This window comes from Scatophagus argus, chromosome 16, assembly GCF_020382885.2.
Source record: "Scatophagus argus isolate fScaArg1 chromosome 16, fScaArg1.pri, whole genome shotgun sequence".
NCBI classification, from domain to species: domain Eukaryota; kingdom Metazoa; phylum Chordata; class Actinopteri; family Scatophagidae; genus Scatophagus; species Scatophagus argus.
The window spans coordinates 2878253-2894281 of NC_058508.1; the positions used below are offsets into that span (position 1 = coordinate 2878253).

General features: G+C 44.4%; 1 protein-coding gene across 2 annotated transcripts; it reads left to right on the plus strand.

Annotated features, from left to right (window-relative positions):
* The first annotated feature begins 7381 nt into the window (after positions 1-7381).
* On the plus strand, positions 7382-15195 carry hoxb8a (homeobox B8a). 2 transcript variants are annotated; one of them, XM_046415154.1, is made up of 2 exons: positions 7382-8394; positions 13279-15195. In XM_046415154.1, the coding sequence occupies exons 1-2, from the start codon at positions 7962-7964 to the stop codon at positions 13704-13706; spliced, it is 861 nt and encodes a 286-aa protein (XP_046271110.1). In that variant the 5' UTR covers positions 7382-7961; the 3' UTR covers positions 13707-15195. The 2 variants fall into 2 exon arrangements, with proteins under 2 accessions (XP_046271110.1, XP_046271111.1); XM_046415155.1 differs by having other exon boundaries at positions 7384-8394; positions 13282-15195.
* The last annotated feature ends 834 nt before the right edge of the window (positions 15196-16029 follow it).

The following is a 16029-nucleotide window of genomic DNA, read 5'->3' on the forward strand; positions in this document are numbered from 1 at the left end:
AAAGCAATCCCATAAACCATCTGTGGACTCGACGGCGGATGATTGTGATACTTCTCCGAGGTCTAGCAGGGTCGGAGCTTCATTAAATCCAGAAGCCCTGCGCTCTGCTGCAGGCCTTCCTCCAGCCTCAACCCTCTGTCCCAGGGAAGGACAGCAACTGCAAGCTGCTTCACCTACCTCTGTGTGTGTGTGTGTGTGTGTGTGGAGGGGGGGTTACTTTGACACATGGCACAGTAAATCTAAGAGAATGCAGCGAGAGCAGGAGCCTCAGACCACAACACAAATTCACATCAGGTTAATGCAAGGGCGACTTTCAGTTATGGAGGTACAGAAACACCAGGGAGACATCTTGGTCACATGTGAGGGCAGGCGGGGGGGGCAGAATGAGGAGCAGCAAAACTGTTAATATGGATGAAGCGAGTGAAAGAGTTATCATACTAACAGGAAGAGGGAGCTAAGCAAAGAGCTGGCTGTAGTTAAAGTACAAAAGAAAAACATTTTACACTGATATAACCACTGTCTTTTCCAGTGTTTATGAATGATTGTTCATTTAATTAGCGTGTAATAGTGAGCAGAAGCAACACACATGCCAAAATAACTGTCATGTTCATGCACACATGCATTCCAAAGTACTTTGACAAGGGCAGAAAAGCCCTGTGTTTCCTGCTCTGACAATCAGGCTTCAGTTTGCTTTGCTTAGTGTGCATCTTAAAGGTCTGCAGTCAGTTGGTGGAAGTGACTTTGTTGCTGAAATTGTTATCCAAACACCAACACACAACCCAGTGCACACACACACACACCCCAAACTCTCATCTCCCGTTGTCTGTACCTAATATATAACAACTGTGAGGCAATGGAAAAATCCAGATTGGCTCATTGTGCAGTGATTTAGCTGTGCAGCTAAAGTAGGTGCAGGCCTCATCATTTCAGTGATATTTTCCCAAACTAAATGAGCTGCACAAGACAAACCACGTGCTGCTGCTGGCAAAATTCATATTTCAACCCAGGCGAACGTAGCCAGTCCAATATGTCTTCACTTTATCCTCTCATATTAAAACAGAGTCTACAGATAATAAGCAGCTTCACTGACACACTCTGGGTGGATGTCAGAGCGCAGCAGGCTCAGAGCAGCTCTCCCCTGTCCCCCTCAGTGAATGAGCTGTTTTACACAGCACAGCTTCTATAATTCATCAAGCAGCATAGAATATCATTCATATTCATAAATTCTCTCAAAGAGAGTTATGGTCCCGCTGATACAAATGGCTGTATGGATCAGATCACATCAGCCATTCTGGACTCATTAACAGTTGGATGGCAAGCCAAATGCTGCTGGCTGCTCTGCACATGTTACAGCTGCCTGCGACTGGGCAGAGAAAAATAATAATAACATCAAATATAGTAATAGTAACAGTATGTGCACATGTTACAGCTGCCTGCGACTGGGCAGAGAAGAAAGCAAGAAGAAAATCAAATGCAGCATCAATAAGAGAGCATGTTAGCCAGGCAAAATTGTTACTATGATTATTGTTATAGTTGTTATTGATATTATCCGTATTATTATTATGAAAAGCATGATGTGCACAAATACAACAATAATGACGATATTACGGCACTTTCTATAACATACAGTCATCGTCTACATGTACCGATCTTCCTGAGCTGCTCAAGAAATACAACACAATATAATATTATTATCAGTATTATATTTTGGAGTTTTCCCTCCAAGTCCTCTCAGGCAGATACTTTGACAGAGACTCTGAGACGCAGTTGAAAGCTTTGGAAAAAGTTTTTTTTTTCCTTCTTTTTATTTTTTTCCAAGCAGACAGCCACAAATAAATAAATTAATAAATGAACTCTCTAACAATGTGGGGACAAGAACGATAATGTATTACATTTTTTTTTATTTATATTTCTAATAGTTCTCACATTATTTTAAATACCTTCTGCTTTTTTATATTATGTAAAATTATTTATAGATATTATTTAGGTTATTTTCATTTTATTAAAAAGTAATGATTTTACACGCATATCTGACAAACGATCGTTAAATACATACATAAACAATATCAAGACAGCCAACAACAGAAACGGTAAGAATAATAATAACAAGTAGAAGAAGAATAAAGTGAAGTAGAAAAGAAGCAAAGAAACAACATATCCTTTTTGTTGCGTATACGAGTTGGAAAAATTGATTTAAAAATCAAAAAATGAGTAAAAAAAAAAAAAAAGCCAAGCCAAATCTCGCCATTAAATGATATTACTTCCTCAGTCAAGTCTGAAATGAAGATTTCAACTTGCAGCAGACGGTCTCATATGATGCGTTTGCGGTCCATGCAGTTGGCCCCTGTTGGCCCATTCCTTTGAAAGCGGTAAAAGCAGCGCGCACAGCCCATCGCTCCGTTTCTTCCAAATGATTCACATCCATCTGCATTCTCACCGGTTGTGTTTCAAGGCCACAAATCTCCGACAAGTTTGATTTCTTGCAGCGAGTCGCGCGGTGGAGCTTCGCAGGAAAGATGAGGCGTCCTGCATTTATTTCTCCTGTAATTGTAAAACCACAAGTGGACTCCGCTGGTCAGAGCGGGCCGTCAGGGTTTGTTTCATTTGTTTTATTTTACTTTGCTTAGAGAAAAAAAGAAATCTGATAGTATTTCTCCCTTTGGGCCAATAAAGCTTCAGCAGCTTTCCCTCCTCCTCCTCCTCCTCTTCTTCTTCTTCTTCTTTCTCACGTCAGCTGTTATGCACACTTCCTATTTTCAAACACGGAAACAAACAGCACGAGAGGAGCAGGATGTGCTACACGCACCGGGGGTCTCGAGCACACGGGTGAAGGGGGGGAAAAAAAGTGTTGGGTGGGGGTGTGCTGAGGGATGCGGGAGCGGATGCGTGCGGGTTGGAAGAAGCCGCCGCCGACTGTCGTAAAAAGAGCAAAGAGGAAGACGGAAAAGAAGAGGAGAAGAGAGAAAGAGGATTCAATGCTGTGCGGCGCAATAAAAGAATATGACGGCAATAAAAGTTTATAGCGTATAAATTTCTGAAGGTTAAGAACTAAACGGCTGTAAAGCAAACACGGCAAAAGAAAGCGAAGGGAGGGCGAGGAAAGACACACAGAGAGAGGAAATATTAGAAGAAAAGTTTCGAATCCCCCGGCCTGATCATTTATTTGGAGGTTATGATGGAAGTGATAGGCGCGTAATACACACACAGAGAAAGAGAGTGTGTGCGCTATAGTGAGACTTTGCAGACTTCAGGGAGGCAGTGACGGGTAGGCCTGGACTGGGTGGGGGTGGCGGTGGGGTTCAGGAGTAAAAGCCGAGCAATAGTGGGATTCTCCTCGTTTGCTTTTGTGCTACTTTTGTGTTGTAGCAGCATGGGTGGAAGGATGAGACTCCTTCCTCCTCCTCCTCTTCTTTTCAGCTTTGGGAGTTTTATGGTTTTGTAGCCGTTTGGCTCCATTGACGTATTTTTTGCAGCCTGGTTGTGTGTGTGTGTGTGTGTGTCGCCTGTTTGTGTGTGTTGTATCCCGTCCGACCTCCCTTTATCTCACTCAGATGCATCCTTACAGCCGGGGGGTGTAGAAGATATAACCCCCCCCCCCCCTCAAACAAAAAAAAAAACAACACACAGCCAGACAGCTGACCCCGACAGGCGGGCTGTGCTGTGGCCGGCTCACATGCTTCTATTTCCGTCCTAGAAGGCTCGGTGGGGCCGGGACTGGGGCCGCACAGCGGGAGCTGAGCAGAGAAATGCCTGCTTGATGTTGAACCTTTAGCGGAAATCCTGACGGGTTTTCGCCTCCAGAAAGGCTGTGTGTGTAGGGTTTAGTGCGTTGAAGTGGGATTACATTATATATGTCATTATCAGGCCTACTGTTTTTTTAAAATCTCTTTAAGCGCCATGATAGCCGGATAGGGTTCATATTTCCACAGGGCTGAAACTAAGTATCTGGACTGAAGTCTCTTCAGATAATGGTTACAACCGCTTTTTTACAGTCCGTTTACAGCCTGTAATTTAGCAGCCTGCACACACACACACACACACACACACACACACACACACCAGCTCCCTCAAACATAAAAACAGCGATCATCTGCGGTAACTGACACCATTGAGGAGATGCAAGCAGTTTACGCACACGCACACTTATTTACAGGGTCTTTGTTTGTTTTTTTCAGTTTATGCAAACATAGAAATTGTATATATATATCAAACATATACGTATAAATATAATTACATCCAGTTTACAATGAAACTAAGACTACGTCACGCGAGGCTTGCTTAAACATTAGGTTTGATTTACAGATGAGGATTGATATAAAAAAAAGTAATAAAAAAGAATTTGCTTAGTCCCACGCCTATAATTTACAACACAAACCGCAAACTGACTTTTGTGCAACTCAGCTGACTTCTGGTGATTGGGTTTTGAGACATTTGTTTAGGTGCGTGTTCTCACTTTGTGCCTTAGTCTTCAATTCAGTATTTGAGCTTTACACTACACCGATCAGTTCTGTCTGTCTAATGAGTGAGAAGAAAAGTCAACCTAAAACTCCTTGAATGTACCGGGGTTCATATTTCTATTAGACAGGTCTGCCTTCCCTTTCTTTTTTATTTTATCATAAATCCCAAGTCAACCACCACATCTGGCCTCCAGTTAAAACGCGTAGTTGTATTTAAAAGCAGCTTATGTAGCTTATTGTGCGCACATAATACAGTCATAAAACCGCATTACGGGCCCACTTCCCCCTTGTGTTCTTGCTGAGACCGACCGCTTGATGGCGCTCTTGCTCCACCGATGAAACGCGCCTCGCCTGAGGTCTCGCTTGTGCTCATAGAAGACGCGCACACGTACGGGCTCCTTTAAGGGGGTGAAACTTGGCGTTTTCTGCCTCTTAATGTATTTTAAAGGGGATTTTTTTTTTTATTTTTTAGGAAGAAGTGAGGTGATTGGGCCGCTTTTCGACTTTGCTTTAGAACATCCTGACATTTAAAGTAGTTTCAGGTCATTTTCACTGCGTTGGGGGAATGAAGAGCAAGACCTGAGGCCTTGGAAAATAATAACCCATAGGTGTACAGGATATGCATAGGCTGCCAGGAAATGTTTATTTTTCTTTGTGAAAAATTAACACCGAGAACGAGCACCCTCCGCCTTTTTGCACAATATGCTGGACTGTGTGTACTGGGTGTATAAGTGCTTGTGTACTGGGTGCCAGAGATATTTTTCCTCTGGTAAAATGTGAGTAATATCCGCATCCATCACATAAAGGATACACAGACGTCTTTATGTGAACCGGTTCTACGGCCAAATCCATTCTGCGCAGTGTTCAAATGTTATCTTTAGCTGTAATCCAGTTTCTTCCTGCTCCTGCATTGCGGTGAGTGTGGACGGAGTTCACTGTGCCCACTTGCTGTTTTGTCCAAGCTTGTCTTTATTCTTTAACTTCAACTGTCTTCCAATTCAATGGCCTGTCATCGGCTTACTTGGTCAGAAAATGTGACTTTTTCTCATATCTCACCACGCGGAGTACAGATCTCATAAGCAACCGCTTTATTGGAAGTGTAAAACACGACGCGCTGAAGTTTCAATAAGATCAGATTCTGGGTAATAAATTGGAAAAATACTGCGGCAATCACTGCTCAGAAAGTCCCGGGTACAATCAGCTGATTTAGCACAACACAATCAACATTTGGGCCTCCTGTATGAGAGCTGCTTAATCTAAATAAATTAAATTCGGATAATGACAGTTTTATTTGTCTGATATGGGTACATATTGGACACAAAGACAAATAAGACGGTAGCTCCAAAACAAAATAATATTACAAGAGTCAAAGGAGAAGATTTAGGACTGGCTGTTGTACCTGCACAAACCTACATCACCGATTGCTCGGATATGACTGATCTGGAACTATGGGCATGTGGGAACATATTGTGGGAAATTAAGTTTCAATCAAAGGAGAAATAACTCCACAGTTGAGCCTTTTCCGGCTAATCGCTGCACATTAGGCCATCTTACTTTTTACGAGCCCCGGCTGCTCTACAAGGCCGAGCTTAACCTTTCCACAACTTATCTCTCGTTAGAAAAGCCCACCTTACACTTCGACAGGAAGGACCACGGCCGTATGGAAACGAAAATGACAATTAAATACCGAGCAAGGATGAGGCGTTTACGGCCTCCGGCTGCATAAAGGGCGCATCGTAAACCCCCCTTTTTGTTTCTGCGCTGCAATGACGTAAACAAGCAAACAGTGTCCCTCCGCTTTATGGAGCTTTATAGTTGGTTAAATCGTTTACAGCCACTTTCTCCTAGTCTATTACTCTCCCCACTCCTCCTTACATGTTTATGGAGATCATATTTTTCAAAGTATGGGCCTATACGGTGACCAAAAAGCAGGCGTCCAGGGGCCGGAGCTCGTCTATTTCCTGATCAGCAGTAGCAGTCACACAGGAATGGAAAGGAAGAGTGGCACCGACTACTGGCTTTAAAACCTCAATTACATTTATAGGCTAGTACTTGTTAAAACCAATACCAATTAGGAAGCCCCCCCCACCACCACCACCACCACACACACACTCTCTCTCTCTCTCTCCTCAGTCTGCGTTAACCTCTCTCACCCAGGCTCCCTGACATTTTCGGGCCTCATTCACTTCGCTCCCATGCAGCCACGCTCTCTCCTTTAAGGATTCAGGAGGAGAAATGAGAAAGAGCAATTAATGAGAGACATGCTCTCAACGATGCAATACCACACACACGCGCGTACATACACACACACACACACACACACACACACACACACACACAGCACCACCACCACCCCCAACCTCAATCTCAGCTTTGAAGTAAAAAAAAATCCATCTCTTCTTCTTTTGGTTGGTTGGTTCCAAGAGTGGTTGATGTGTGTGTGTGTGTGTGTGTGTGTGTGTGTGTGCATTCGATCAGATGCAAAGCGGCTGAATTCTCATTAACTCCCCCCCCCCCCCCCCCCCCCCCCCCCCCCCCCCACACACACACACACAGTCCTCTTGCTTGATGCTGCACCTCTTCTCTTTCACCTCCTCCTCCTCCTTCCTCTCCTCTTTTTCTTCATTCTCTCACTCCCGTTGCATTATCACAGGCGTGCGGAGCTCCGGGAGCGGACGCCGGGAGACTATCTTCTATGCTTACAGGCGCGTGAGAGTGCAGGCGAAAAAAAAGTGTAATAGACCGTGTGTGCGAGTGTGTATGTGCGCGCGTGTGTATGTGCATGGAAAAAGCCAATGGGATGAAGAGCTGATAATAGATGCAAATTATCCTTGAAGCCGAAACACACACACACACACACACACACAAGAGGACCAAGAGCAGAGAGAGAGAGAGAGAGAGAGAGGGAAAGAGCTCGCGCCAGAGAGAGTTAGAGAGAGAGCGAGAGAGAGAGAGAGAGAGAGAGAGAGAGAGGGAGGGAGAAAAAAATATGAAACAACTCATTTGCAGAGGAGTAAATCACGGAAAACCCGTTTGAGAGCGCGACAGGGCTCCCGCTTCCAGCGCTAACACCGGAATTGTGATGCGCACGAGCCCTTCCTCCTCTACTTCTCCCTCTTCTTCTCCTTCCTCTTCTTTTTCTTCTTCTTCGCTGGAGATTTTATGGAATCGGTGTGATTGTTGTTATTGTTGTTGTGGTGGTTGTGGCTGTTACTGCTCTGGCTGGCTGCCGTTGCCGTTACTCACACCGCTCGTCTGTTGTGGCCGTGAGGGGAAACACCACAACAACGGTCACCGACACCGGCGGCAGACCTGCCTCACACTCTCTCTCTCTCCCTTCCCTCCGTCTCTTTCTGTGTGTCGGTGTTTTTCTGTCTCAAACCGCAAGACAGAAGCAGAAAAAAAGAAAACACAATTGAAAGCCGCCGGTCGCTTCCTTCAGTCCCACTGTGACTCTGCCGATCCGAACACACACTGAAACAACAATAAACAACAACACAAAAGATGAGTTCATATTTCGTCAACTCGCTCTTCTCCAAATATAAAAGCGGGGATTCGTTACGTCCGAACTACTACGAGTGCGGTTTCGCACAGGACCTGGCCGGCAGCCGGCCCACCGTGGTGTACGGCCCGGGCTCCGGCGCCACCTTCCAGCACGCTCCGCAGATCCAGGACTTCTACCACCACAGCGCCTCCACGCTGCCCAGCAACCCGTACCAGCAGAGCCCCTGCGCGGTCACATGCCACGGCGAACCGGGTAACTTCTACGGATACGACGCCCTGCAAAGGCAGACGCTTTTCGGGGCCCAGGACGCGGATCTGGTCCAGTACAGCGACTGTAAGCTGGGAGGAGCGCAGGGGCTCGGCGGCGAGGACGCGGAGGGAACCGAGCAGAGCCCCTCACCGACGCAGCTGTTCCCCTGGATGAGGCCGCAAGGTGAGGAAAAGGACAGACTTTTCTTTTAATATGTTTTGCCTTACTGAAAGCATATCGCGCCGAATCCTTTTTCAAAAGGTGAGTGTTCATGCAAGGAGCAAAGCTGCCGCTCCTCTAGGAGAGGAGGACGGCAAATGTCGGCGTACAGGGAGGAGGAAACAGTGCAAGAAAGTTGGAAAAGTGGTTTTGAAAGCAGCAGTTAATACGGGGCAATTAGAGTCCCCTGCGTTCAAAGCGGGAGACAAAAGTGCGTTTATGGTTTTATTGGTGGCACCAAAACTTGTGAATGACTTTAGGGTTTTATTTCCCAGGCCATATACCGAGTGAACGAGCAGCAAAAGCCCGGATTAAAGCTCAGAGTGAAAGAGGAAAGCAGTCCAAAATAACTGAGAGGTGGTGGAGGAGGAGGAGGAGGAGGGGAGGCGGAGGATAGAGAAGTGAACCTCAGAGACCTCTTCATGAGAAGCCCCTCCAGAAACTGAGAAACCCGTGCTCAGTGCAGACGGGAAAGTGTTGTTAGAGGTAGCTGTTTCCAGCCACACAGACTCATTGTGGACATGCCGCTCTGACCCGGGTTAAACTTTTACTGGCCCCCCCTTTTTTTTCTTTTGCGTTTACTGCCTTGCCTGTAGCCTTCGGACAGCATGGCGGCCAGTTCCCCATAGGGTTAAAGCAGGAGGGTCGCGTATGCGTTTGTGTGAGTGTATGGAGGAGAAAGGGCAAAGGGAGCCTTCACAGCGTGTGTGAGCTCTAAACCCACAGGCCTGTCTGATCCACTGACTCTGATACTGAAATCAAGTAGCCTTATGTCGTTAAGTGTGTGTGTGCGTGTGTGTGAGAGAGAGAGACAGAGAGAGAGAGAGAGAGAGAGAGAAAACATTTCGTGGTCTTTGTGTGTTTGTGCACACATCTTGTGAATATGGATCAGGCCCGATTGGTTCAGACTATAAATCTTAGAAGAGGATTTTTTTTTTCTAATTATTTGCATCATAGGGAGAGCCGAGCTTATAATTGATGGCTTCAACCGAGACCACAATAAGACTGATTATGCAAGGGGGTATTTTTGTGTTAGAGAGACTTAAAGGTGAAGAGAGAGAGAGAGAGAGAGAGAGTGAATGGATTGACATGTATAGTAGCCTATTTTGTTTGAGCCCATATTTCTTGTGTGTGTGTGTGTGTGTGTGTGAGCGGAGAGAGAGAGAGAGAGAGAGAGAAAGAGTTTATTGCTTATGTTCTCGGTTGTATTTTTTAAAGTGGAGCTGCAGACGGGTTATAGCCTGTACAGGACTTTTGTGGCTTCATGATTACGATCATAAAATAGAAAAATAATAAACAACAACAGCCCAGGTCAGTCTTCACCTCGAGCTGCTCTCTCTCCATCCTTATAAGACGTACATTTCAACCACCTGCTACGTTTAACAGTAAGAACTGTGACTAATTTAGATACGTTTTCATGACATTATGAACTATTCCTGCTTGCTGCTCCCCACCAGTGCGTTTGTGTGTGAGAGTTGCTCCTTGTGAATCTGTATTAAACTTTTTTTTGTTTTTACGGCCTTTGTAAAGTGTGTGTTATATATTCCTAGCAGTAGTCTGCCTGGTGCTGTGTGTGCGGGGCGCCTTTTCAACTCATTCCCAGCTTTAAATACGAGCGGCCACACTCGAGCGTGGGGCTGAAAATTACTTCTTAAGGGCTTTGGTCTTAACCGACGATGGCAGTGATTAGCTCCCATGATTAATAGTTTTCAAACACTATGCTTGAGCTTAACGGCGCGGGTGCAGGCTGATGTGGTCATGCGGGGGACAGAAAAGTCGAGTCAAAACAGGAAATCAAGCCGTGCAGCTCTTCGCCGTTCAAGTCCGAGAACGCTTTGTGCGCACGCAGTTAGAGCCTGTGCGCAGTTTGATGGGATATTATTGCTCGGCGTGAGGATTTATTAGTTATAATAGCAGAAAAAGGCGGATGATCGTTTGTGGGTGAAACAGGAGGATGGGGCGCAGCGGCGCAGGCGGTTACCACCCAATTTGCATCGGAAATTCCCCTTTAACGAGGGGGTACAATTCATAATTTGTTTTATAAAGAGGGACATGGCCTCCTCCCTCCTCCACACCTTTTATGTTATAACCCCAACACAGAAGGAGGCTCCTACTTACCATATCTTGAAATTCTCTTGAGCCCCTAAGGTGGAAGTTTGATATCCGAGTTTGATTCTAAACTCGTGAATATGAGCCGTTTAACGACTTTCAGCTATGAGGCTGGAAATCTCGATGAAATGATTTTCTCTGTAAGACTTTTTTTAAATGATAAAAGAGAGAGAGAATAAAATCTGATTAGGTGGAAGATCGGTCGTCCTTTGCCTCGGCTCTCATTGGCATCTGATCTCCCTCCTCCAAATGTCAACTGTCAGCTGCCATGAATTTGTTTGGGGCTTATTTAATTGGCTTTGTAAAGGTTTCACATGTAATTGGTTTTGAAAATGTTTCACTCCCAAAGCTTGTGTCATTTTCTCAGACCGTTAAAGAGCACGTAATCCGTCACTTGACACTAAAACGGGAAAATGTCAAACAAAAGGTACAAATTTTAGGATTTATTCTTAAATAAAGCAGTTTGATCGGCCTCAGCTGTTTATGGAGGGTGTGGTGTATACAGTGCACTGACGCAGACAAGGTTGGGGGTTAAATTCCCCATGCATGTTGCTCCGTCAAAAACCCTTCGGATCAAAGCGTCCGTGTTGTCATTTTATCCAGGAAAGTGTTTCTCGTTTCCCTTAATTCATGGCTGGTGACAGCAGTAAATGTGGCGCCCACTTCCCTTTAGTCCCTATAGCACGAAATCACGGCGCCAGCCCTGTGACAGATAACACATTCAAGACATTTACATCACTTACAAGTCCATGCATTTCCATAAAGACTCCCCTGTCTTCTCGGTGTTTTACCATAGAAAACAGCTATGTGCCCACACACACACACACACTATATGCTGAAATCCAGTGAGACCATGAGAGACAGTACTTATTTCAAAATAAAAGGCATCCAGCTGAACTTTGGTTCAGGCAGACTATGTAATGGATATTGAAGATATTTTCAGCCTTAACTTGCAGCTTTCATATAATGTGATCGGAGTAGATAGACTATATGAGACTTCCATGTGATTATGGCAGTAAGTGCGCGTCCATCAAAGTCATGGTCCTCTTCCTTAATGTAATCCAGAAAAGTGTGTGTGTGTGTGTGTGTGTGTGTTTTCAGTCAGGCAATCAGAACCGTAAGGAAACTGTAGAGGAAATAAATGACATCAATGAATTAACTGAGAGTTTTTCCTCCAAATCCTTTTGCATGCTGTGAATTGTTCCCTTTACGCTGTTCTTTTTAGAATATCAACACCAAATTTGCCCATCATAAAAAAAAATAAAATAAAAAAAATAAAATAAAAATCTGAATATCCCCTCAGATCAGCTATTTAGAAGCAGCAGTTTTGACTTAAAAGCTTTATGATTGTTGGCATATTTTTTCCGTGGCGCAGAGCTCATTTTTATAGTCCAATAATCAAAGAGCAAGACAAACAGTTTAATGGAAATATAATCACTAACACAAATGTCCTGTGTGTGTGTTTGTGTGTGAACTGTCGGGAGCTTGCTGCCAGGCTTTCGCGGTTAAATGTGATAGTTTTATTTGCCCTCTTTATACCGAAATAACTTTTTTTTGATAAGGTGCGGCGTGGAGGACGTATGACGCCAAACTTTTGAACTAAAATAACACATTTTAAGAATATGTCCACATTTTTCAGTGTTGCCAAGCTGGAAATGGGGCTGTTTTGAACATTTATAAGGTAGGATTTTACCCAGTTTGGTGGAGTAAGAGTGTAGAAAATATTAAGAATAAAACATTTTGCAAGTGCATCATCTGTGTCCTCTCTTCCTTCTTAAATTGCAGTAATTAACTGAAAAAAGCCACGCGCCCTTCTCTCATGCTTGTCCAGAGTGTGTGCAGAAATATCTGATCTTTATTAAGTATTTATGAATTTTATATTGCGCCTGTGAACCGGGCATGCTTTTAAAAGCTGCGAAAACAAAGAAACAGCAGCGTAAATGATGGCTTTCTAGAAATAATATATCGTTATCATCAGTCGTCATCGTTTGCACCATTTTTGATTGTGAGTCTTTGCACCAGAGGCAGCTCTTTCAGTTCCGTTCTGATCTTTGCTGAGCGGGATCCTTCTTCCTTTTCAAAGTCTTTACGATGTATTTTTAGCATCAAATATTCATGTGCACTTCTTGAAGTCCTCACTGTGATATGTCCCGTGTTACATAAGAGTTTTGATGTTTTTTCCCTGCAGCTTGCTGATGGAACGATGTGGTCGAGTTTGCACCGAAAGAGTTTGTGTTTCTGTTCTCAGCCTGTGCACGTGTGATACTAATATTAACGGAAATATCTCCATAACAGCGCCGATTGAAAAAAAAAATCATAGGCAAATGTTGACAATGTGAACTCAACTAAAGAATTCACCGGCACTGAGTGTGACGAGAAACGCTAACAGAAGTGAACTGTTGTTAATTGGAGGTTTGCGGAGAGTGTGGGTGAGATAGGGTTGCACCCCTTGTTTGACGTGATTTTTTAGTTAACATCACAAATACTAAAATAATGTTTTTCTCTATTTGTGTAGTTGTCAAAGTGGATGATTAAATAATAAGCTTTCTTAGAAAGCAATTTGCATGGCCTAGAGGCTATCAGGCCTAGACCAATAGGTTTGTTTGGTTTTTATGTAAGGGGCCAACATGGAGGGCGGTGATATACTAATGACCACGTTTAGATGTAAAAATGTTATTTTGCCTCTAATAATGTCATTCTCTCCCCTGTTTCTCCTCTCCTCCCTCCACCTCCCCCCAGTAGCTGCGGGCAGGAGGCGGGGCCGGCAGACCTACAGCCGCTACCAGACCCTGGAGCTGGAGAAGGAGTTCCTGTTCAACCCCTACCTGACCCGGAAACGCCGCATCGAGGTGTCGCACGCGCTGGCGCTGACGGAGCGACAGGTGAAGATCTGGTTCCAGAACCGTAGGATGAAATGGAAGAAAGAGAACAACAAAGACAAGTTCCCCAGCAGCAAGAGCGAGCAGGAGGCAGTGGAGAGGGAGAGGAGGGAGAAGGAGCTGAGAGAGGGCGGCGGAAGTGGAGGCGGAGGAGGAGGAGGAGGGGGTGGAGAGGGAGGGGGTGGTGGTGGTGGTGGTGGTGGTGGAGGAAACTCGGTGGCGGCTACGGCGGGGTCACAGGCTCCCGTCAATGGGGATTGCTGCGAGAAAACCCACAAGCAAATGTAGGGAGAAGCGGTGAATTTAGGGGAGGGGGGAGGAAGAGCTGGAGGACTCTGACGCTGTAAATGTTGGACAGGACGGGGTGAGGGTGGGTGGGGGGACTGTTTTTGTCTTAACTGAGGCCATTGGACTGCTCCGCTGTCTCTACGATCCAATCGATGGAAAGGAACTAAGTCTCCAAAATGGCGACTGGTGAGCTGGACGGAATGGACGGGCCTCGCGCCTCTGTCCAACTGTACAAACCGCGGGAAGAAAAAAAGAAAAAAAAGCAACGAAGCAAGAAAGTGAATTACAAAAAAATGACGAGGGTGGGGGTGGATCAATCAAACAAACATAGTCTACTCTAGTGTTTAAAACAAACAAAAAAGAAAGAAAAATGATAGCTTCCTTTCTCTGTGGAACAATTATTGTGGAAACATTTCTATATTGTTAGAAGTTTATCATTAACAACTTTATCTTTGGCAGCTGTATAGTTTTTAAGTTAAAAATGATGATGGTGCACTTTTTACTGTACTTCTCACTTCTATGTTGTTGTTGTTGTTGTTATGGCAATGATTGATGATGATGATGACGATGATGATGATGACGTAGCAATTAATGAAATTTCCAACAACATGAAACTGCCTATTTATGCCGTTTTAGTAGGTCGGGTCTCTTTTTTACACACTCTAATTGTCGTTTCTTGTTTTAGTTCGTTTTTTGATCGATGGTGTTTGTTTTATGTTGTCTTCCTTTTCTCTTTTTTGGGTAAAAAGCATGCGCACAGTGCAGATTAAAAAAAAAAAAGAGAGAACATTCATAAAAATAAAAAGGAGAAAAAAATGTAATAAAAAAAATGTTGCGTTCTGCATTTAATGTCACGAGTCAGTGATGGCTATGGGAGGCTTGATCTTATCGAGTGTTTAACGTCTTTTCACTCGATTAATCAAGAAGCAGAGAGAATTATTGGTATTAGTTAATCCATGGTATCATTAAAAAACTGTGGCGAAGAAAGGATGAATGAATGCTTCTATCTTTCCCCTTCTTTTCATCCACACTTTCTCTCCGACTTGTCCCTCACCATTCCTCCTCTCCTCTCACCTCTCTCTTTCCCTCCCTCCCTCTCCCTCTCCTCTCTGTACGCTCTTGTCAGCACCCAGACTGATAAAACCGTTCAGTTCACGAGGCCAAGCATTCAAGCCTCGACTCGGAAATCTCCACTTAAAACAACAGACGCCGCCTCCCCTCACACCCTCACCCATCCACTCTCTCTCACACACACACGCACAGACAAACACACACAAAATCCACATCCTAACATCACGTTATTTATGGCCTGGTCCTCATCCTCCACTTACATTATTACAGGCCTCTATTTTCACCATTACACTGTCTTCCATCATCATCACGATGAGGACCGATTGTTTCCATATGGGCAGATCAAACACGCTGAGCATTCATATTTACACATGCATATACTAGGCTATATATCTTTATGTACTGGACTTCAGCATGTTATTCACACGTGATGTTGAATCTCCCCAGTGCTGTCAAAGCACCAAATATCAACCAAATAGCAGGCATGATGGGAAACAGCTTCAGTGCGCACGTTTTGTCTTACGTGGGAAGCTGCTAAAGGACGTCAGAACCAACGGAGGGAGGCTGCAGGCTTCACACACACCCCGAGCTGTCTCCACCATGTGAAAATAAGCCAAACGCCAGCGGATAAAATGGATTTGAGCTCACTAAGTGGAAAGTTGTTTTGACGGTTTGGCGCAGGTGCGTCACACCGGCCAGTTGCGGTTTTCTGTTGCATGATCACGCTGCTGCTGCAGGATTTCCCTCCTTGTTGTCGCTATATTTACATTTTGACAAATATACCATAGAATAAACAAAACAAAGCAAAAAGACCATAAGATGGCGTCATCGGGGTTATCATAAAGCTGTTTGTATAGGCTGGGTAGCAGTCCTAGTACCAATAACTTATATGGCTAAAAATGTTTGTTGACTAAATTTATACATTAAAGCATATCAGAGATAAAGTCCTGAATGTGTGTACTTCTACTGTCGTCCATTGATCTCTATCAAGACACAGGCATGTCTTTTATTGACAAATATAGAAATGAAATAAATAAAATCAATTTAAAGTCCCTGGGTCAGAACTGAACTGTTGGGCTCCACATGACCCTTCACATTACCTGCCTATTTGACCGTAAATGTAGTATTCTTATGCTTATTCTTATGGACCTCTAGCCTAACTGGCCACGGGTTGTCTGAGTCAGTTTGCTCTAACTTTATTGCACACGGTACTCGAAGCACCATGAGAGCACAGTATGGTAATAAAGAAGCA